Raw genomic sequence first — 24,148 nt, 5'->3', positions numbered from 1 at the left:
AAAAACTCAGAAGGAACTTGAAAAAATTGTCCATTTTTTTCAAGTTGTAATCTGTTTGAACCATCCACAGCCACAGATAGTTGACGCTAGTTTCTGTGCACTAGTAGGGTCATTGTTAACAAAACTGAACCATTATTTTGACATTTCTATTTATACAAATATGTTTTTTGGTTCAAGTCAAAGTGACACTAAAAATTAGTAGGTGATATGTTTTTCCCTGAGACGTCCGTTGGCGTTTCCTTTGGGATTGCGTATATAAGGACACTTATTACATCATGCCAAGGTCGCCAAAACACAAGGGGAGGCGCTTGTTCCGGGTACTAGCTAGATACCATATTACAAGCCTTGAATATAACTTCCATTTACGCGCCACGATAGCAATTAGCGAGCTGATTCTGGAGGATGTTTTGGAGGTTTCCATAGTAACAGGGTGGAGCACCCTAAAAGTAAATTTTGCTGTCGTCACTGTTAACAAGTGACAACCTGATCACCGGATAAACAAACAGACATCATAGTGTAATAGCAACGAAAGAAAACTGCCAGGAACTAACAGAAGTTACGGTAAAACAAACGTTTGTGTTTGGAACTTGTGCGCCTTTTACGCGATCAGCTTGTCTTGTGTATTCCGCAAACGGGTGCAGATACGGCTCTATTATGAATTACTTTTCAATGCTTCAGATCTGCTCAGTATCGGCTAAGAGAGCTCCCAGTTTAGACTGAAAACATTGATAAAGTTCAAACCGAAAGAAGAATTATTACTCTGTAGCTTTCAATTAAATGGTCATACTTAATCGGTACAGTATCAGAATGAACAGAACCACAGCGAAGTTCTTCTTATTAACTATTTAAATTTGACTGATGTTCATACTTTTAGTGTTTCATCCACAGACTCATAAGTCAAAACCGCCTTGAACAGCAAAATAAACAGCACCACACTGGAAAATGCTGCTCAGTAGCCTTCATTTGAATGGTCTGCACTTTGGGATTTCATCCACAGACTCAAAAGTAAGAACCACCTTGTACAGCATAATAATTAGCACCACAGGAAAGAACTGCTCAGTAGCTTTCATTTGAACGGTCACGATTAAGTATTTCAACAAAGCACAGACTCAAAAGTTGATCCACCTTGTACAGCATATTAAACAGCACCACAAGAAAGTTCTGCTCAGTATAAGTAGCTATAGTGGTTTCCGGCAATAAGAACCACACCAGATTAATAGATATTTTTAAAAACTTTTTCTTCAGTATTATTCAACGTATTTTTCTCGTTCGTATGACATCTTCTATTAATATCACGTCTCGATCCGTCTGCGGAATATAAATAATCTAATTAATGTACTTGCAAAGAACCTGACCGAATGTCCGAATTCTTACGTAAGACCTGTCTGGAAAGGAGTTGTTTATTTGGAACCATTTCCTTGACATTTTTCTCAGTCCCTACTTTTGCACTGTTGGTTTAAATTTTCATTTCATTCCGATGATTTCGTGGACAAACTCAGTGAATAGATTTCTACTTAACGCGAAAAGGCAAAAAGTATATCTGTAGCTAAAAAAGTTTGTTCTTGTGTACTTCGCCAAATAGGAATGTAAACATTGAATTCTAACATGGAATTTAATTATTAAAGTAAACATTTATATTCATTTGATCTATCATTGTTCTATACTTTAAAAAGTAACAATGACGTAATAAAGACGTTAACGATGCTAGTTTGACGTAATGGAGGGCGAAGTTAAATGTCTGCGTCAGAAGTAGATTGTGTTCATTAAAAATATCATTTGTCACGCTCGATCTGCCAAACTTAACCTTCCATCTAAAGTCTAATCCTTTACGCAAAAAAAGAGCCTAAAATGGGTCTGCGTTAGTTTCCCGGAAGAAAGTGTATGCATGTTGAAATCTGAAATATTTTAATTAACATATTGAAACTTAGACAAATATTGTTCAATCTTTAGCAAACTTTCGAGCGTCGGTAGAAAGAGGAAAAAAAGTCGGGGTCTTCCTGTCAGCTAATTATTTTAGTAGATTGAAATGTAACGTGACAATATCAGCAGAGCATGCAGAAGTCAGCCGGCAGCTAACGTGATTTAAACTAATATTAGTGTTCTTCTTGGGTAAATTCACCTTTTAAGATCTAACATTTATTGAAAGTTTCGTTTCCCTTGAGACCGATTGTAAAGAACAAGCTTTTCAATGGATTTTCGAACTTCACAATGCGGTTACCGGTTACCGGAAGTTCAATGTACCGGAAACGCGTCTTATCATTCTGCTTTTTGCCGGGCAATATGTACATGTCACGTGACAATGTTGTCGCCCATATTGTCAGGGAAATATTTTCAGTAGCGACTGTAGCGAGTAACAACTCTTTGGGCAACGAATTTTGTCGCCTTTTCAAGCTGTGTTTGACTGATGTTGGGAGAAAATTATTTGATGGTTTGTGTGTAGAAGGGAAAAGTCATGACCGAAGAGTGTCCGCGTCGATCGAGGGGAATAACATTGCAATGTGGTCTGGCCCGAGAGACGTACGGTTTTGAGGGCAAGGATCTTAACGCTCTGAAAGAACTGGCTTGCTCGTTCCTTGATCAGAAGGTACAGTGATCATCTAACGATTAACATAGGGCGCAGCTGCTTAACTCACAGATGCTCTCGTCAGCGTTGAATCATCAGAGAGTCGAACGACTCGTTTCTTGGTTTGTGTTATATCTTTGCGGTGAGAAGTTTGTTCATTCGAAAATCGATTCTGATCATTGCCACATAATGTTCAATCTAGGTGCTCAGCGCGACCAATTTTTGTACCTTTAGTCCTGCCAGGTACCTTTTATTTCTCAAGTTTGCCGCCATTCTTTGATTCTTAGAATGCATCCGTGCTCCGAGAGGATTATATTTTTTGTTTTAGTTTGTTTAACGGATTGCATGTTCATAGGCTGTAAATGACAGCTACTGTTTTCTTTGTAAGGGTCAGTGATGGTTAAACCATTTGGCGTTTAGTGTTATCAAGTCATGCCACAACAAACGCTTCGTTTAACTTAAGAGGTCATGTATCTCAGTTTTGTGTGATTATGGACTTAACGACAGGCGAAATTCAACGCGAAAAGAACTTGAAATGTCACGCGGTTAGATTCAGTCAACCACGACTTGTGTAGCCTTCGCAAACCGATTTTGCCCGGCAAGTTTTAACTTCAGAATTATTTAACTTGGTTTCAAAAACCATAGGAACCAGAATTTCTTGGGTATAAAAAGCCAACGTTTTTAAACCTAAGAAAAACAACCGATTTGATTTGCAGACTTCGAGGCGTTTTTTTTTTTTACGCATGTTTTCACGATCTCTTCAATCATATCGACGCCCTTGTATCGAACTTAGAATCGCGCGTGAATATGCTGTTTTATCGACCGTTTTTGGTGTCAAATCGACAGTTGTTGTATATGCTAAATATTGATATTGTCTGGCATTATTTTTTTCTGCAGTATTTGCAGATACTGCTGACAAAAACCTCACGATTTGAGACAGATATTGCAGACGGCTTTCTTCGACTTCCTGTTATCAAATGGAGCGAGCCAGTTACACTCAAATCAAGAATATGCATTTTATTGCTGCCAATTTTCACGCTAGTCTGTAAACTAGCTTTCAATTTGCTAATAGATTCGACGCTTAAGGCTAATAAAAAAAATAATTCTATTCAGATATGCTTTTCAGTACATCGAAAGGCGTTTGGCATATATTTGTTAGCTCTTAATTTGACAAGGTTCATATAACGTATAAATTTAATATATGCAGGCGAAAATGAAATCAGGTATTTAAAATGCATATTTCTCAACTTTGGCAAAATACACGTGGATGATTTGAATTAAAATCGATTTATTTTTTATTCTTGAAATTTCTTTCTTTCAAAAAAACAATATTTTTGTTAATACAGTTTCTGTAGGGGGATGTACCTCATTGCATAAACTATAAAGATAGTCTTGTTCTAGGTTTTGTTACAAATTGAAATTGACACTTTAGTGTAACAGCTGTTTAAATTGAACTAGTAAAATGAAAATTTACGAGGACTCAAAATTTGAATTTGGCCACGTCCACAGCTTCAATGCATATTTTTGCAGAACTTGTAAATATTTGACAGGTTGATAAAATGTTACTATGTATGCATATTCTTAAAGTCAAAAAAAAAAAAAACCGTCTAGCTTGATACAATGTTTTTAATATTTTTTGCATAATTGCCAAGGGTGATAAATTAAAAAAGGAGTCTATAAGCTTTAAATCATGTTTCACAGAAAATAAAGTATTCATTTTCACAATAAATTCTCGGATGTTAAAATGACCATTATTATTCAAGTTTTAAAATAAAAACTAGCGAAATTTGTTGCGAACAATGCTCTGCTGTTTTTATGACAGTATTGTCAAGTTCAAAATGTCAGTGTCAAATGTAGAGAAGTATTTATGAATATAATTATTGATCTAGTGTGAAAAATAATAATACTTTCGTTGTGTTTTTTCATACTTAATCTATACATGTAATTATATTCATACTTTAAATACATCACCACATTTTTTGACACTGGACCTATGATTATTTTCATAAATACTTCAACAAATTTTACACTGACATTTTGGACTTGACAATGCTGCCACAAGGACAGCAAAACATTGTTTGCTACTAATTTCACCAATTTCTATTTTAAAATGTTTCTCCAAAACTTCTCTAATTTTCAAGTTTGACATTAAAAGCAAAGATCTTACATCATTAGAATCCAAGAGCTCTTGAAGATTTCCAACCATGATAATATTTAAGTATTTCCATAGTTTGCTGTTACATGCAGCTATGCAAGACATTGCATAACAACCATTATTTTATTTTATTTATAATCAATTTATTTGTTTATAAGCGATATTTATTCAGGCAGGTTCAATTCAGCTTATGCTGGTTTAAGTGGAGGTCTGTGCAACAACTTATTATAAATAACAGTACTAATATGACTAAACAAATGACTAATTAATTTGAAACTCATTATCCCATAACAATAAATGCATTATCCTTTGTCTCACGATGTAGTCACTTTGAGATGTAAATCGCGACATTTTGACTGCTTACTGCTAGTCTTCGTCAGGCAATGAGGTCGACTGGTTGCGCAGTACCATTTATATCACGATGGTTGGCTGTGATTGGTGCATTTCAATCCTCACTGTTCCGAAAGTTGTTTGTTACTTGCTTTAATTCTCTTGTGAACAGTGACAGCCTCCCTTCCATCCAGGTTGTTGCATGACATGGTGTCTAACGTTGAACGTTTTTATACTGGACTTTTCAGTAGAAAGTTCTGACAAGGACTTTGGCTTCGCTTAAAAATTCTCAGACATATAACCCATGTAAAATAACAGACTTTTACTCACAATCTGTGCATATGTACCTTAGGTTGCTTTCGTGTGAACTTGTGGTGATTACATGATTGGTAGTTGTTACAGAACCAGAATAAAGGGAGCCTATAATTTTACTACTGGATTGTCTTTGGCTTTTGTAAGCGTAGTTTGCCGAATTATGATTTAGCTCCTTGAAGACATCACCAAGTTTTATTAAGAGGCTTGGACTTGAGCTAATCCTATCTTGGATATCCCTGAGAGTCAACATTCATGTTTTCATAGTCAGAAATTATAGCCAACCATTTCACAAATCCTGGGCACTTTGGAAACAAATAGAAATATTTCCAATTTCCCCATTTTTATCCCCAGACAACCCATGTTGTCATAAGTTGGCAAAATCTGGATTGGCCAGGAAATGGCAAAATTTCTGATCACCTTGGATTTTTCCAAACCAGGGCGTTAAGCAAAACCCAAAGAATCAGGAGTTACTTTTTTGAAACACTCAATTGAAAATCATCTTGTTTCTCTTTGGTTCTAGTTTCCAGACCACTCATGTATTGGTATCGCTGACAAAGTCATCTTATTTTGCCACAACTACTCCACATCAAACATCTTGGAAAGGTTGTTAACTGTGGACCAGTTGAAGGAAGGGTCTGTTATTGAAGTTGTTATATCAGGTATGTCTCTGGGAGCTTACTCATTTGCCTTCTGGCTGGGTGAGGGTAGCCTACACCGCAGAAGGAAATTCAACCGCTGGTAAATACTGTCTGCAAAGTAGCACCCAAATCCTTGTTCTCCTGGTAAACTGTTGAGGGTCTAGAACAAGAATTTGGGTGCTAATATGGCGATAGTATTTACTGGCCGTTGATTCCACCTGCGGCATGGGCTAGGTTGGGGGGGGGGGGGGGGCAGGGCTTGGGGGAAGGGGAGGTGGGAATCAAGAAAGTGTTTTTAGGGATTCTCCACCTGAAGTTTTAATCCTAGGCATTACTCTTTCATATACTACTGTAACTTTTATTGAAATGGTACCTGAGACGTATTCCATAATAAACGAGCTGTAAACGTAAACAGCTTTATTCAACATTAAAAATAAAATTTCGATATAACGCGCGCGCTGATTGGTTGAAACAGCATGCTTTATCAGAGTACAGATGCACGGAGCAACGGTGTCACGCCATCACCGTGTTTGTGAAATTCCTGGACTTCTGTCTTGGTTTTATTTATTTATTATTATTATTATAATTTTTCGATCCAGACGTCTTTTATAACCTAGAAAACGTAAACGAGCTGGACATAGACCATCCTGTGCGCATACAAGGTAAAAAAAAAACAGTACAAATAGCACGGTGATTGAAAGTGAAGTTTCTGAAGAAGTTAGCGACTAAAATACAGAGCCAAGTAGAAATATAAACAAACCGAGATTTGCAAACATGTCAACCGACGAAATGGTCGAAATTACATCGAAGGCAGAGATGATAAACCCCAAAGATAGCATAAAATGGACAGCTCAAGTTTTAGAACGAAAGATGTAAAAATGTCACAAGCTTAAACAAGTGTTAAAAGGTCCCATAAACGCTTGTCAGCTATATTCTCGTACAAAAAGATCAAACAAAAAATTGAGAGAACTGAAAATTTAATTAGCTAACGAATACACAAATAAGCTCACAAGATCCTTACATTTTTGGTGCAAGTTCTATCACGCCGCATCGTGGCCACCTCCGCTCACCGCAGTGAAGCAAGCCTCAGAAATTACAACGCCCTTCGAGTGAACAACTTACAGCTTGTTCAGATATCCTCTCTGGAGCATTGAGTGGGAAGCCACAGCAGTCACAGCAGCCCTTTTCCTAACGGTGTCAACAGTTCGAGCACTCCTCTTGTTCCTGTGAATTCGACTGTTGTTCATTCACAAAACACAGCGCAGCAGTTGGTTTATTACCGGCCGCAAGCTTTAAAGCAGTTTGTTTTCGAATTGCCATGTTGATGACGTCCAGATTTTCACGAGCCACAAATCCACCTGATTTCAATGAACATTTTACTTTTCCATCCTGATTTTTGAAAGGGAAAACTGAAGAAGCGCTGACGCTACTGGCGTTACATTCGAACTGAGCAAAGTTTGTAAATTTTGATGCCTTGTTTTGACATGTCTGACAGCTTTTGTGTTGTTCAACCAATCAAATCATTTGAAACATTCTAACAAGGATTGTGATTGGCTTATTTTAGCGTGCTTTATCAGAGTACAGATGCACGCTGACGCCAGATCTGTTCGTTCGGAAAATGAAGTTGGTTTTGAAAATGAGGGTGAATGCGGGGGGAAATAAAAGAATTCTTTATCATAAAACAAATAAAGAAGCCTCGACTGTGCTCTGTTCTGTTGTAAAGCACTTAGGAAGCGGCTAGAGCACTCAAGAAGTAGGGAGAAACACTCGACTACGTCTCGTGTTTCCCCCTACACTTCTTTCGTGCTCTAGCCGCTTCCTAAGTGCTTTACAACAGAACAGAGCACAGTCGAGGCTTCTTTATTTGTTAAGTAACACCACAACTAGACAACAACTCATGCAAATGCTGACGCGAGTGCACTGCTATGTGAATGCCAGGCTTACAAATATACCACAGTACCCGTACATTTAATTTATGTTATATCTACAGTGGTCACACAAGTGCTGTGGAACAGGAAATAAAGACACTTACAGAACCACCTCATATTTTGAGATAGCCTTAATGAGTACACAAATGGTTGTTCTCCATCAAAATGATCTTGCAGTAAAATTTACCTGGTAGGCCAATTCTTCTTGATGCTTGGGAAAGTACATCCCAAGCATCAAAGAGAACTTGCCTATCAGACAAATGTTACTACAAGGTCATTTTGATAGAGAACAATCGTTTGAGTATAATCTTTGCATTGTAATTTTTTCCTGGAAGTTTTGCTTATTTTTTGCTAGCCTTTGTAACACTTGGATTGCTACTCTTTGGGTTAAAAGGCATCCCTTTTACAGACAGCCCCACCCCCTATAGCCCATTGAATGGAGTGCAACGTACATGTACCCCAAACCCAGATATCTGCTGGGGGATTTGCAGTTGAAGAGTTTAATAATGCAAGACTATCCTAAATGTGTTTTTTGCCTTGAAATCGAAATTGCTCCAAATAAGCAATATTTTGACACAGAGACTGGTCATCATGTAAGAACCTTTGGTGGGTAACTAATTTCAAGCAAAATGCTAAGTAAACAAGAAATGAGCAATTACTATTCTAGAAAATGCAAAGGAGATACTTGCCCTTGGTTGACTTTTCTTGTTCACAACCAGCAATTCTTCGCTTAACTTGGTTCAGTCTTAAATACAGAAGAAATCAGTTGAGTGTCGGCATCTCCTTAATTTTCAAGCAAAATAATAAGCTAACCCCTCCCTCCCCCCAACCCCATTCTTCCAACCCATCAAACATGCTTGAATATGGGATACCCAGTATGTAGTGTTTAACTTCTAAACAAATTTGTTTTAAAGCAAAAGTTCCAGAGGATGAGACCATCATTCGTCCACACCTACTCACAGTCCACTCCTACCGGTCTCCGACATTTTGCGACTTTTGTGGCACGATGCTCTTTGGCCTTGTAAAACAGGGATTGAAATGTGAAGGTAAGATGGCTGCAATTTGTTTCAATTCTCCTTGCTTCTGGAGAGGAACCATACAATTTACACTCTTAACTGCAAGATTATTTATTTTGCTGTGTTGGTTGCAAGCTACTCGATTTCAGAGCTATCAGAGTATTAGATTTTTGACATCAAACTTAACTTATTGTGTTTCTTCTTTAGGATGTGGTGGTAATTATCACAAGAAGTGTGCCTATCAGATACTAAATAACTGTTCAGATTCAAGGCATCGCGCCAGCACCAGTACCAGTATAAACAGCAATCCTCATTCCAACACGCTCCCAAGGCCAGCGTCACATGGTGGTGGATGGGGTGAGCCCCTTGTTCTCCAGCAGTCAAATTCTCTTACAGAAAGCATTCCGTCATTGAAAGACAGAAGAGCAACTTGGAGCGGCCGGTCTGTATGGATAGAGCCAGCACTCTCAGGACGAATCCAAGTTCCACACACATTTGCTATTCATTCATACAAGAAGCCAACAGTCTGCCAGATTTGCAAGAGACTGGTAAGTTGCACTGTATATAAAGTAGCAGAAAACATGACTGTTTCACGTAGCTGTTGGGAGTGTAACTAGTATTGGTATACCTGTGCCACAGTAAGTGAGGTTCATTTTATCAAGGCTGTGGTACGTGAAGGTACACTTTTAGGTGGTGTGGGTGAATCTATGGTGTGTGTAGGTAATTGCAGATCTGTTAAAAAATGCCATCGTGTGGGTATGTGGTATTGGTAAGCTTATTGGGTATAATTATTGTTGTTGGAAAACCTGTAGTATGCCTGTGGCAAACGTAAGCCCGGTCGCCCAAAGCTGATGTTTCATCAGTACATTCCCAGTGTAATCAGCCAGGCATACCCACCAACGCCAGAAGAGATTCGAAGCATGGTACAAGACTGGAAGGCGTGGAGAAAGCTTGTGACTGATTGCAGTGCAGTTGGATGATGATGATGCCTGTGGTGTGTGTAGATAGTGTTGAAATGACACACCTGTACATGAAGCTGGTAAAATTGATGAATTTGAATAGCACTGGTAAGCTTGTGGTGAGTGAACATTTTATAACCAAGCCTCTAGCTGTTGTTGTAGATGATGTTGGTAATACTGTACATACAGTGTTGCAAGAAGATTTTGAAAAGATGCTGCTAACAAAATAAGTTGTAGTCATCCAACTTGTCATTTTGGCTATGAATGCATTTTCTCTTGTCTGTTCACAGTTAAAAGGTTTGTTCCGCCAGGGAGTGCAGTGTAAAGGTAAAGAATTTCAAGATTGAATGGCCATGATAATGTGCATCTGTTTTCCTGTGTACAATTCATTTTCACATGTACGTGTATAATAAGGTAATGATTACATTCTGTTTTTAGATTGTAAGTTTAACTGCCACCGCAAAGGATGTGCAGAAAAGGCACCAAAGAACTGCCGAGGGGAAGTGGCAATGTTAGAAACAGGTCAGTTGGAAATAAATGTTAAAATTAATGTTTGAAGAGCTGGTGCTACTTATTTATAGTGCACTTATATGGGTACTTAAAATTACATGCAGCTTTCCTTTAGCTTTACTGGAACCTTAAATGGCTTCACTTTGAAGTCACTGTAGATGAGCTGTAGTCAAGTTGTTAACATGTTGTGACTATTCAAATCACTTTACTTAAGTGTCAACAGCATCTAGAGTGGTGTAATAAGGAGACACTATGCCCCAAGTCTGATTGAAATTTGGAAATATTTAGTTTTTGATGAGAGGAGAAAACTAGAGTAACCAGAGAAAAACTTCTGAGCACAAGGATGCGGAGCAATAACAAATTCAACCCACATGATGCCAAATTCAGGAATCAAATCTGGGCAACATTGTGTAGTTCCAGGAAATATCTACACCCACTTCCCCCACCCCTTAGCGAAGGGATTCAATTTAACTCCAGGGTAGGTGGGGTGCTGGGGCAAAAAATTAATGGAAAGTATGAAGCTACATTGGCTTCTCCAGAGGGGTAGGGAGGTCTTACACAAAACCTCTTCCATGGGGGGAGGGGGGCAGGGTTACGAAGTACCTCTTCCTGTTATTTGGCAAGGTTCCTGTACATCATCAGTTGAGAAATAAGCCTTTGCCTTTTTCACCATTCTTTGTCAAAATTAATGTTTTTGTGTCCTCATGTTACTCTTTAAAAATTAGTGCATCAACGTAGCAGTTGTTTTAATTTTCCAAATTGTCTGACCAGTGTCTATGATCATAATTATTGTTCCAGGCTCCCTATACTCCACTGATTCAAGCGCCATTTCAGAAAGTTTGTCAGAGATGGATCTATCAAACGACATACCATTTGAAGAGCACGATGACGCTGAGAATGAAGCGGAGGTGGAGTCTGCAAGCCGAAGCAGCCAAGAAGAGTTTTTTGAACCACCGAGTCCGTCATCACCTGATGGAGAACTACCACAGCTTACTCCGACGATGAGTAATAACATTCCCTTGCAAAGGATCGTTGTGTCTGTAAAACACACCAAGAGAAAAGGATCCAAGGTTCTTAAGCAGGGATGGATGGTGCACTTCACCAACAAAGATATGCAGGTTAGACCCAATACTAACCAGCACCAGCATACTGTAGGTCTTATCATTGTAATCGCAACATGAGATCAAACAGTTTAAATTAAAAATTAGCGGAAAAAGATGCTTCGAATTGTATAAATTAACTCCACTTGAACGTTGATCTTTTTTTTACTTGAAAATGAAGCCAGAGGAGGATGTCTTCGAAAAATAGTCTCTTTTCACTAATTTTTATTTTGAATTGTTTCTCTAAATCCTTGCTTATGAGACCAAACAGGCCATGATAATAGAGTGGCTTGCAGTAGAGTGTAAAGATTGTCATGAAAGGTGTTAATCATTGTGATTTGAAATGACAGCTCAAATTAATTGTTTGTTTCACAATTGTGTCACATAAGTGTTGATCGTGATGCTTCAATTGCTATACTGCTGGTCTTCATTAGGTGTTGGTGTTGACACCATTTCCTTTCTTTTTGTTAATCACTCATATGATTACAGACTGAATCGGACTCCGCTCAGTTGTATTACCATGTCAGTACCTTTAATTTGAATGATTACCAACTTTGTGGATTCAGTTTTCACCTTCAAACTGATGAATTGAACCACCTTGAAGAGCACGGCAAATAGCACCACAGGAATGTACATGTATTCTGCAATAGTGCCTGGTTTGAACATTTTTGTTCTTGCTCTTTAGAGAAGAAGACATTACTGGAGACTGGACACAAAGTGCTTGACATTATTCAAGGACTCTATAAGTAACAGATATTACAAGGTTTGCTGAACTTTAGTTTGATGTATGTATAATAATAATTTATAATTATGAAAGACTAATTCCAGTAGCTTATAGACATCGTAAATTTAAAGGTTATCACTGTGCTTTAGAGCAATAAAAATGAATTACATGTACACTGTACATGTACAGGTATATCATAAAAAAAGAAAATTAAAAAGACTGCGGTACAGTAGACTAAACAGGTTGAAATACAGTATCTTTTAAGGCAATGCATGTCATAAAATTTGTGTAAATTTACATTGATTTGCAGTAAAAGAGAAGCGCTTCTCAGGAAAGTTCAGAATATACATGTATCATGAGAATATGTTCCTCTAGATTTGAAACGTTTGAAGCTAACCTTAGAAGTGGTCATGAATGCTAACTGCGCATCTGGCAATTATTGTAGATAGTTCCAATGCTTAGGAAGTCTGTTATATTTGTAACTTTGGAGTAGGGTCATTTTTCCCATATCTAGAATATTAGACGTGGTTGTTTACAGAGGCTGGTGGAAGGTGGGGGGGGGGGGGGGGGGGTGATGGAGGGTGAGGATGTTCCTTTTAGAGTCCTGTGTATTGATTTTTTTTCCCTATCTCTTCTGTAGGAGATTCAGCTTTCAGAGGTACTCTCAGTAGACTCCAACATCGACCCTCTAGCAACCGATGCCACACGAGCTCCACACTGCTTTGAGATGAAAACCAGAGACATGATTTATTATGTTGGGCAAGTGGAAGATGAAGAAGAGATACCAGACCCAGACAGTGGTATAGGATCTGTAGCAGGCCAAGCATGGGCCAGTGTCACCCGGTCTGCTCTGATGCCGGGCTGCGTCACGCCAACAACTAGCAGTGCACCAGGGGGCACGACTGGTGGGTGTGGTCAAGTTATATACCCCCGGAGCCCTAGCAAAGAAATCATGATCAAGTTGAATGAATTTACTTTGGAATTTATTGTGCACTGGCTTTCATTGAAACGGTCACACTTAAATTTTCATCCGCTAAGTCACAAGATGAACCTGAACCACTTGTTCCATGTAAAAAGTCTCCAGAGAAAAGTACTAATCAGTTGCTTTCATTCAAATGATCACACTTTAGGATTTCATCCAGACTTACTTACATGGCAGAATAAACAGTGCCACAGTAGAACAGTGCTCAGTTGCTTTCAGCTGAGTGGTCGCACTTTAGAATTTCATCCGTCGACTCAAAAGCGACTACAGAATAATATTTTTTTATCGAGCACCACATAAAGATACTGCTTAGCAGCCTTCATTGAATGATCACACTTGAGGATTTCATCCACAGTATCAGAAGTTCTTTTTCCGAGTATGCCTGTGTCACTGAATGAAAAAATGCTTCTATCATTAATTCACTAGGCTAAAAAAACAGAACATCACATTTCTTTCACATATACCATGCATCGACATTCTAATCCTAGCAATATGCAGGATGTTTGTCCCATGAGCCTAGATAAATGGCTAAGTTCCCACGAGTCTCCTGTAGCTCAGTGGTAGAGCATCCGAACCAGTAATTATTGGAAGGTCTTAGGTTCGACTCCTGTTGGGAGAACACGGATTTTCTTTTTCCAAGTATGTCTTTGTTGCTGACTGAAAAAATGCTTCTATCAAGGGAATTAACTTTTGTTTATTTTGGGCAGTTGTGACTAATACAGATGTCGAGATGGAAGTTTCACATGAGGAGGAGAGACCTAAAAGTGCTCTCTTGGTTAGTACAGAGCATTTTGATATTAGTCTGTTAAAGGGGCAGTGTCACCAATTTTTGTGTCACTTTGAATGGCTCAAAACCCGTAATTGAGTCGATGGAATCGTTATAATAATGATTCAGTTTTATCAACAATAACCCTACTGGTGCACAAAAACTAGTGTTCATTATGTTTGGCTGTGGATGGCTAGGATGGAAATGGATTGCAGCAATTTTTTCAAGTTCTTACTGGATATAATAACTTCTTCCTTGGAGAAATCACTAGAAGATCTGGAAAGAAGCAGGCACTGTTGGGTGTTCGAGTAAATGCTTTCCTACTTCAGTTTTTTCCCCCCTCGCGACAGCTCTCAAAAGTAATTGTTCTGTTTTTGATTCTTGCAGGATATCAGTCAATTGTACCAAGTATTCCCAGATGAAATTCTCGGGTCAGGGCAGTTTGGAATTGTCTACGGAGGTGAGTATGTACAGCCGTTAGAGCCGGTTTTTAATTGAGTGTCGAAAGTAATTTCGCGTTTTCTTTGGTTTTGCATTACTACGCTCTGTGATTGGTTAACAAAACTCGCGCCACTTTCTCAACCAATGGGAATCCAAACCAAAACCAATCGTGTTTTGGCCGCACGCGTTTTCCCGCGCTTGGCGCCAGTTACGTGTATTTGCTTCGAATTCTGATTGGCTCGTTGTGTTGTTTACATCTGTTGTGATTGGGCAGAGTAATTACTTTGGTTTTGGTTTTACGACACTCAATTGGAAACCGCTCTATACACCGAACAATAATTATTGGAAACTTCAACATCCTCACCCTTAAGTGTTCCAAGGCCTCTCCTCGTTGACAAATGTTCAGCTTTAATCAACCACTTGTCATGCTTTGCCGACAGAGATATATTAATGACACCTTCAAAAAACTGTTTTGAAGCCCGTTGTCAGTGAGTGTCAATCTTGGTCTTTAAAAACTCCTCAACTCCCCAAAACTAGAAAATTTTAAAGAAAGGCGTCTTTAAAATCTTACTTTCAAACTTGGTGTCTTTTCAGGTGTTCACCGTGAGAGTGGACGAGATGTAGCAATAAAAGTCATTGATAAACTTCGCTTCCCCACGAAGCAAGAAGCACAGTTGAAGAATGAAGTAGCTATTCTCCAGGTATATAACCCGTGGTAGTCGAATTGTGGAAGTGAATTGGTAGAACTTTAATGAAAGAAAGAGTAATAACCTTTGTAAACATCTCTTAGAGCAGAGCTTGTACGTACATTGCCACGGGTAAGCTGGCAAGAGTTGAAAACACAAACAGCAGTAGTCGCAGCAGCAACAGCAACAGCAACAACGACAACAACCATTAAGGTCATTCCCCTAAAATAGAACCTGCACTCAGATTTTTTCCAAACTTTGCCCATGTGTGGTTCAGTATATGTAAACTGCAAAAATGAAATAAAAAGAGGGGTCACCATGCTTGCTCTTCAGCAACGAAGCATTGAAATATGGTAATTTCTGCATGTTTCGACGAAAAGGACTATAATAGAGCATTTGCCAAAAACAGGAATTATTTACTGAAGAGAACAGTTAACGGCTCATTTCATAGAATATTTTCCCTGTTCATATATCATTTTCAATGTGAAAACTGTTTGAAAACTATTCCTAACCAGTACTACTGAGATATTCAACAAAATAATATAACTCGTTACCTCTGAAGGTAGGCCAAAATGTCCATTGGCTAGATATTAGGCGGAAAATTTGATATTTCTAACACTAGGATTTTCCTTAAATTTTCACGGTAGTTGGCAAACGATATTGTGGTTAGAAAACTGAAAAGAGAAAATAGGTTCACCGGGTTGGTTTTGCAGATATTTCACAAAGCAATGGTAAATCGAGCTTCAAAACTGGTTTCTCTGCGAAGGGACTGGGGCGAGTCTTATGAAAACACCTTAATTTCCGCGCAAAATGCAAATTAAGAATTTTGTTGTTAGATGCAAGTCAGATTGAGTGATACTCAGTAGTTAGCTAGAATTGAGTGTAAATTTTTTATTTTGCCATTGGTGCAGTAGAGTTGCGCACTGCAAAACAGGGGATTGACCTTAAAGCTCCGTTCACACCGATTCGTTTTCGTTTGAAAACATATACTTTCTGATACGTTTTCGCCCATCGTTCACAAAACCTGTAGACGTTTGAAAACGCTCCGTTTTATTGCGGACAGGTGAAAACAAAGACTTTTGAAAGCGTTGTTGTAAAATATTAAATATAGTCCAAATCTGAGCACTCAGACAAGTGCAACCCCTGCTTCCATTCCTTGTTATCGTTTACGAGCAATTTAGTGTGGACAGGTGAAAACAATACGAAAACGCTAGTGTGGATGAAAATGTTTGCAAACGTCATGTTTTCGACGAGATAAAAGGGAGCTTAAGCAACGACGACGGCGACGACAACGGCAACGCCACAAAGTGTTTGATAAGCAAAAACAATCGCCCTGCGCGTGCGTTTCACATTTTTGTGCATTTCTTCGTTGTCCTCTGCAAAACAACAACGTGAAATGACCAAATTGTAGGTTTTTCGGAGAACGTGAGCACACGACGTTGAATTTTACGTTTATTTTCTTAACTTGAACGCCACTCCTACCAATTTGGTTCCTGGATAGTTCGCCGTTTCTGTAGAAGTTGAGCGAGTTGAAATAATCGCGAAGTAGCGCAAATGAAATAAAGTAATATTTTCAGGTGACGTTTTCGTTGCCGTTGCCGTCGTCGCCGCTTAAGCTCCCTAAAAGCTAGTGTGGACGGGGCCCAAAAGAACGACACAAATGATTCTGAAAAATACTGAAATTATTAACATCGCGGGCATTGATAAAACGTTGGCTTCGACCGTTTATTTCTAGGTACAATAATTTTGTACAATTGCTCTTTTGACCGCCCAGGAAAGGATAATGTAATAATACATTGAATTCTGTTTTTTTTTTCTGCAGCACGTTAATCACCCTGGTGTTGTGAATTTAGAGCAAATGTTTGAGACACCAGAGAGGGTAAGCAAGCGTTGTTTTGAACGGCTCCTTTTGCAAGTTTTCAAAGTACCAGCATGTTACATCATCTTGTTTTCTTTTGTAGGTGTTTGTGGTGATGGAGAAAATGAAAGGTGACATGTTAGAACTCATCTTGTCAAGTGCAAAAGGCAGACTGGACGAAAGATTCACGAAATTTCTTATAACTCAGGTAAAATATGCTCACCTGCTACTGGACTATCGTAATCTTCAACAGGTACTGGTGGTAGCTCGCCAAATTGTAGCATGCGAATGTGAACGGACAGAATTTGGAAGATGGAAGAAAATACCGCCATCCTTCTCTCAATCCACCAAACAGAAAAAAGATGGCGGATGTACATTTTACCACAATACATTGCGAACCTAACAAAGCCATAGGCACGTGGCCTTTTTTTTTTGGCGAACTTCGTCCCTAACAATTAGCAACGACATTGTGTATGCTATGTAACAACATGTGTGTATGTGTACAGCTTACAACATTGTGTATGCGAAGTTTAAAGTTTTAAAAAAACTTTTCTGTGCATTTTAATGAGCGTTTTTAGGGTTGTCGTATGCTAAGAATTATGGGTAAATGGACCAGTCGCCATCTTTTTCGGTACGGTGGATTACAATATAATACTTTATTGACACTCCCTATAAAGTGTTTTCACATGACGTCACGGCGGCCATGTTGGTGTCCCAAAACAAAGAAATGGCGGTCATTTTGGTGTCCCAAACTGAACCTCTGGGAGTTGAACTCTATTTTTATGCAAATACTTTCTTTTGTTTCCGTAAATCAATATGGCCGGTGGTCACGTGAATGAAGACGCTCTGTAAGGGTTTTTCAGTGACAGTTTTCAATCATAATCAAGAAATAAAAGTTAAAAAAACTGTACATAAATAACTGTTAAAATGATAATTGATTTAAGTAATTAAAAACTAGTCCAAAACCTTCATTCTTGCCTTCTATCCCTAAAGGTGATGTTAAAGAGATAGATAGTAAAATGGGATGATTCTTAACGCAACAGTTTCTTGCGCCAACATGTAGCAAGACTCTAAATTCAGATCCAAAGCAAGTTTCGACTTTCTGCAACATGAAGATCTGTTGCGCGCGGAGGTGGTAATACGCATACGCACAACAAACAATCGCAACTTGCAAGCCAATACTCTTGCGAGACAAGATGCACAAAAATGCTGCCCGTATTACTTACTGTGTCTGCGTTCAGCCAACTTAATCAGTTCTGCGCGCGCTAAGTAGCAATTGTTACGTCAAAGTTGAAAAAAAAAAAAATCACGATTCAAACAAACTTCTCGGAGGCAAAGCAAATTAATGGAAGTGGCTAAGAGTAGAAAGTAAACTGTGTACCGTGTGGGCGTGGATGTCTTCGGAGATGTTCCTGTGGAATTCGGCCCATCTTGAAAAAGCATCGTTTTCGAAGACAGAAACTCTCGAAAGTGTTTTAGGAGAATAACTTTTTCGCGTTTCATTCTTACCTTTCTCTTGATATTTCTACTTTGCTGCAGAATCGGTTGCCATCAAGCGTTCTGAGTAGTAGAACACAAGCGCAAAGCACAGCGGTGCTCTGTACACCAACGAGATGAACCAACCTCTACTTTTAAGTGATTTTCCCCATGCTCTCAAAAACAGTCTGTTCGCAAGAGATTGTATGGTGCGTGTGAAGACTAAACGCGTGCCTGTAACGTAACAATTGAATTTGCAAGCGCATGGACCGCGCGCTGTTAATTGATTGGCTGATGCATGTCCGTCTTACGTCATGCATTTTGTCGGCTTTTGTTCTGGCCTAGGTTAAAAGAGCCGATAACTCTATCCAGCGGATAAAATGTACTCCAACCAATACGTTTTATGCGTCGGATAGCGATTAATCCTCGGGAAAGAGTTATCCGCTCTTTGAAGAAATGGGGCCTGGTCAAAAATTCGTCTTAACCCAATTAACAGGAGCCAGTTTTCTGCGATAAATTTTCTTTAGCATTTTCTTCCACGTATATAGATGAGGGTATTTTCGATAACTTAAAGAACGTTTTAGTCATAGATTTGTGGACAGTCAAACTTTCAGGCCTTCCATATGCGTCTGTTCCTCCGTTATGGAACCTTATGTCGTATTAAAATTACCACCATCAACTCATATGGTAACATGAAATGACTCTTCCTTGGAAAAGGACACATTTTCGATGAATTTTCCCGCATATCTTGTACAGCTTTATTTTCTGCCGTTCAGTAATTGAAATCGAAAACATAATTATACGCTTAGATAAACTTACGCCAGCATTGATGACAGAAATGCTAAACTTCAATTCCATTGATATAACAGGGCGAAAGAAAAAGCCGGTATACTAAATAGTTTTGAACGTAGGGTAATTAAATCTAACTTAGTAAATTATTTTATTATGTCCGTTCATTTTTGAGAATCTTTAAACATTATTGCGCCACAGACACGATCACATCAGATAGGCTCCTTTTAAACAATCATGTACAAGTAAATGCTTTACTTATTTGCTTGCTTGCTGACTTTGCTGACTTATTTGTTTTTTTCATTTTTTTGTTTGCAGATTTTAGTAGCTTTGAAAGATCTCCACTCTAGGAACATAGTTCATTGTGATCTGAAGCCCGAGAATGTACTTCTGTCTTCAGTTACCAATGAATGTGGATATCCCCAGATTAAACTCTGTGACTTTGGTTTCGCTCGAATAATCGAAGAGAAATCGTTTCGTCGCTCTGTGGTCGGAACGCCAGCTTACCTCGCTCCCGAGGTGCTGCTCAATAAAGGATATAATAGGTCGCTCGATATGTGGTCGGTTGGCGTCGTCGTGTATGTAAGGTGAGAATCAATAACAGGTCGGGATTGGTGGAGTTACGAACTGTAAACTTTTTGGGTCAAACGCTGGTTGTTTAAACTTTCATTTAGCTTTCAAACGACGTGACGTGACCATTCAAGTGAAAGTGATTGAGCATGTATGAAATTCTCAGTAAAATCTCAATTGAACGTTTTCGCATTTTACTAATTGCTTTGCTGTAAGAGCTTGTTTTATGTCTCCGGATGATAAATCATAAAATAACTTTGACCAATTTGATCTTTTGACAAATACTTTCTAGTTAAATTTTGAGATGGTGCTTTCCTGTAGTGTAATTAGTTAGTTTCAAGTGGAATTCGCAATACTAACTAGTAGATTTGTTGATTGTCGTCTTCATTTCTATTTTTTTTTCTTTTGCAGTTTAAGTGGTACTTTCCCATTCAATGAAGAGGAAGATATTCAAGACCAAATTCACAACGCTGCCTTCATGTACCCACCCGACCCTTGGCAGGAGATTTCACCGGAAGGTTTGTACATCTTAATAAATCTCGGGCCTAGTCCCCAGTGGTTATCTTCTTCTAAGTGCGCATGGGTTCTAGGGAACGGGTTGCGCATCAGTGACCATCGTCCTCATGATTTCTCGCCAAAAGTTGAGTGAGCAGGCAAGGAACAAGGCTGTGCGTTTATGTTGCGTCAAATGCCATTTACTGCTAGTAATGTATAACTGCCGGCTTTGGACCTGCACTCTGTTTGTGTTTTATCTCAAACTAACGTGCTCTACTTGTCAGTTGTCTGTGTGAGTTTGGCGTCGATTTACTGTGATTTGTGCCAGTTTTTCTGGGCTTGAATTAAATTCTGCGCGACTTAAATGCGGCGTAAAAATTGCGTGGAACTATGTGCATGATTTCCACTCCTGACACAAAAATGTTTTCTTGCTATTCCAGCCATTGATCTGATAAACAACCTATTACAAGTCAAGCAACGCTGTCGGTACACCAGTGATAAATCACTAATTCACCCGTGGCTTCAGGTAAATGTTAAACAGTGACGTAAATCGCCATGACAACTGTACCTCTTTTCAGGAAATTTTTTGGCGTCAAAGAAACCTCAGTAAGAAAATTCTCAAATCAATATTCATCTCCTTTCCAGGACTACCAGACTTGGTTGGACGTGAGGAGCCTGGAAGCAGTTGTAGGTGAACGTTACCTTACTCACGAAAGCGATGACGCAAGATGGCAAGCGTACGGCGAGCAGCTAAAAGCGCGCCAACCCAAGGAACCCGCGCGGGAAGCTGCGCGGCCGACCAATAATAGATTTTTCCCGCCAATGTCGCCAACGGAGCGAAAGCTCCAAACAAGTATTAGCTTCCTGTGAGACAGCAGTGCTCACATTTTTAGTTGATAATCGTTGTTAAAGAGGGGATTTGAAAGGTTAACCACTCAAAAGGGAAACAGCTTCAGTTCTCAGTGGTCTTGGAGAGGCCAGTTTTCTTGACTAGGGAAGGGAAGAGGGTACATGTCGCCCAAGCCCTTGACGGTCCATGGCTGTATTTATGACCAAAAATGCGGATTTTCAGTGCCCTGTTTACCATTTGAATTAATAAGATAACCTTATTTCTTTGGGCCTCCGCATTTCTAATAACTAGAAGTCAAAAGAGAGAAACAACAGAGCTAGCCAGCCTGTATTAGTCCGGTAACTACTAGAAAATTGGAAGCCTACAAATCAACAGCCCGTATGAAAGAAAGGCCCTAAAAGGACGGTGAGCCCTCATAGGTTAAATAAGTGTAATTTTTATGATGCGCCTGACATTTTTGTGAAGTCTAAAGTGTAACTGCAACTTCCTCAGGGTACCGTTGAAAAATGTCGTTCGCGTCACGGGCCAGAGCCAATATTGCCTTTAACACGAATTTGCCGCCATTTATTTACGGAAACAAATATTGTATTTCGCGCCTTGATTGCAGTTCAAAATGGTGGCCAGTTGGCGTGAAAAGCATGATTGGTGCGAACTAGGTCTATGTCTATTAATGTAGATGAAGATGTACAAACTGGGTTCAGTAATTACGTCGGTGACGACTTTAAGGACGTCACAAAAGCAGTATAATAAGCAGAACAATGGCACTACGCATGTGTTATACATCTCGATACATTTCTGTCTAGTTCTTTTAGTGACTGCAACTTGCGAGGGCAAAATTCAAGGCTTCATGCAGAACGTGAGCACACAACGTTCAATTTTTGCGTTCTCTGAACTGGGGTGCCGGTTCTTGTATAGTAGTGCGGCTGTCACATTAGACAAGTTGAATCATTGAACGAGTTGAATTGGGTCGAGCACCTTGAAAGAAAGTGGATCAATTTTTTTTTAAAAGTGACGTTTTGGTTAGTGTTGTCAACGTGATTGCTGAATGACCCTGCAATTTCGTCTTCCATAGTTTGCAGATGGTATGCGATCTAAGTTTGAACAAGACCGAATTTTCGTCGCTTTTGCTTTTGCTGAAACAGGGGTGGTATAGGGTAAGAGACAAGTTTTACCAACGTAATTTCATATTTTAACGAAAATTCATGAACCTCCTGAAATGTCCAATGTTGCAATTGTAATAATAGGTAAATAAGTAACGAATTTTACATGCACACTGTTGCGTAATAATATTGTATTTTATCAATTTGCTTGTGGATAATTTTAAGAACAAGGACGTTTTATGTCGTAACTTATTTTCAGTTTTGTTTTAAACCGAACTCGTGTAATTTTACAGTATTTGTACGGACTGGGAAAGGTGAATGAACTTTCTTGAACACGAAAGAGGTATTATTGCTGAAGCAATTAGTTAGTTTAGAAAGAAACTTACGTTTTCTCCGAAATCTAGTTGAGAAATTGCTTTTGAGCCTGTGTTTATCTGGACCCCTTAACTCATCAAGGTATTTGCGAGATTTTCCTGAAAGTAAAATTGCTGAAACCAGTTGTCTTAAAAAAAAAAACCAAGTTTTTAATGATGCATTTGTCACAGTTTTATCTGCAGTAAAAATAAATCAACGACTATAACTAAGGCATTCTTTTATCTTTAGACATTCAAGCTAACAAAGTCGTGAATAGTTTTTTTTAGATGTGTAGCGGTTTACTATCAGTGCTTTTATTATGCAATAATGAATGTTTTGTAAATCGTAATACCAAATGCATTTATTACAGACGTTTGGACATATTTCGTTTTGTTGTAAATTTGAGCGTCCGAAATTTTCGAAGTATATATGGTTTGTCAGCTCTTACGGGTTCTGGGAACAAGTGTGATATGTCAAGCGTAACGATTGTTCTAATTTCTGACCATGTGTTACGAAGACGTCACTCACCTTCATTCAAAATAGAAGTACTTCCGGCGATAATACTTTTTCGACATTTTCTGATGGGTAAGGTAAAGGTTGCACGAGTATCCTTTAACTTACTATTTTTAAGTTTGCTTTTAGGGACCCAAAACTTTCCATAACTGTAAAAAAAATGTTGAAACTCGGGATACTTTAAAGCAACGATGGCTGTGTACAGTGTAATCGTTAGAAAACACGAAGGTTCAAGAACTTTTTCTAGAAGAACGTACTGTTGCAAAATAAAAATCGTTTTCAGTCAGTACTGTGTAGAAATGGTTTACTTTTACTTTTTTTAAGTAGTCCTTGTTTCTCCTTAGGTTCCTAAATTTTCCCAATCCTAATTCCAAAGAAAGTCCAGATTCCCATTGATAAAAGTCCCGTAAAAAACGACAAAACATCCACACTAGATTTTTCCCATGGCGTCAGCACTTTCCCCCTAAATCCGGGGTCTTTTATTTGAAGCTGTCAGTCAATCCGCGCGCGTAACAACTTCCGGTAAAGTTAACTTCTGGTTGCTCTTTCAAAATTTATTTTGGAAAAAGAAAGGAACAGAAAATAATCCTTAACAGTCCTTTTTCAAAAAGGAAATCTGGGCTAACTTGGTCAGTTCCTAACCCTTCAATCCCTAGTGCCAATAGATGGCGGCCAAATATTTAAGTAAGTTAAAATTAAAAACGTATACCAGCACTAGAAAGAGCACTTTTCCTTTAGTAACCCTGCAAAGTTTCAGCATATCAGGTGCAATATCCGCTGAGAAAACGTAAGTTGAAAAATGAAAAATTTACAGACGTTTGTATGACTGGGGTATGACGTATACCCCCAGTCATACAAACGTCTGTAAATTTGTCAAATTTCATCTTACATTTCCTTAGCTGATATAACACCTAAAAAAATGCTGAAACTTTGCAAGGTTATTAAAGTAAAGGTACTCTTTCCAGTGCTGGTATCAGTTTTTCATTCAGTTCAATTTTAACTCATTCAAATCTGTTGCCGCCATTTTGGA

At 38.7% G+C, this 24,148-nt stretch overlaps 1 protein-coding gene across 1 annotated transcript; it reads left to right on the top strand.

The window, feature by feature from the left end:
* Positions 1-2,289: 2,289 nt before the first annotated feature.
* Positions 2,290-23,404, top strand: LOC146478481 (serine/threonine-protein kinase D3-like). Its single transcript, XM_085112022.1, has 18 exons — positions 2,290-2,584; positions 5,884-6,022; positions 8,844-8,975; positions 9,153-9,493; positions 10,195-10,231; positions 10,343-10,426; positions 11,213-11,532; positions 12,200-12,277; positions 12,879-13,143; positions 13,928-13,995; positions 14,374-14,446; positions 15,022-15,128; positions 16,936-16,992; positions 17,075-17,179; positions 19,555-19,823; positions 20,218-20,324; positions 20,742-20,827; positions 20,947-23,404. Exons 1-18 carry the CDS (start codon positions 2,453-2,455, stop codon positions 21,169-21,171), a joined length of 2,625 nt encoding a protein of 874 aa, XP_084968148.1. The 5' UTR covers positions 2,290-2,452; the 3' UTR covers positions 21,172-23,404.
* The last annotated feature ends 744 nt before the right edge of the window (positions 23,405-24,148 follow it).

Source organism: Pavona decussata, unplaced genomic scaffold (assembly GCF_977016875.1).
Source record: "Pavona decussata unplaced genomic scaffold, jaPavDecu1.1 SCAFFOLD_64, whole genome shotgun sequence".
Classification (NCBI taxonomy): Eukaryota; Metazoa; Cnidaria; class Anthozoa; order Scleractinia; family Agariciidae; genus Pavona; species Pavona decussata.
This window is presented reverse-complemented; position numbering and strand designations above follow the sequence as displayed.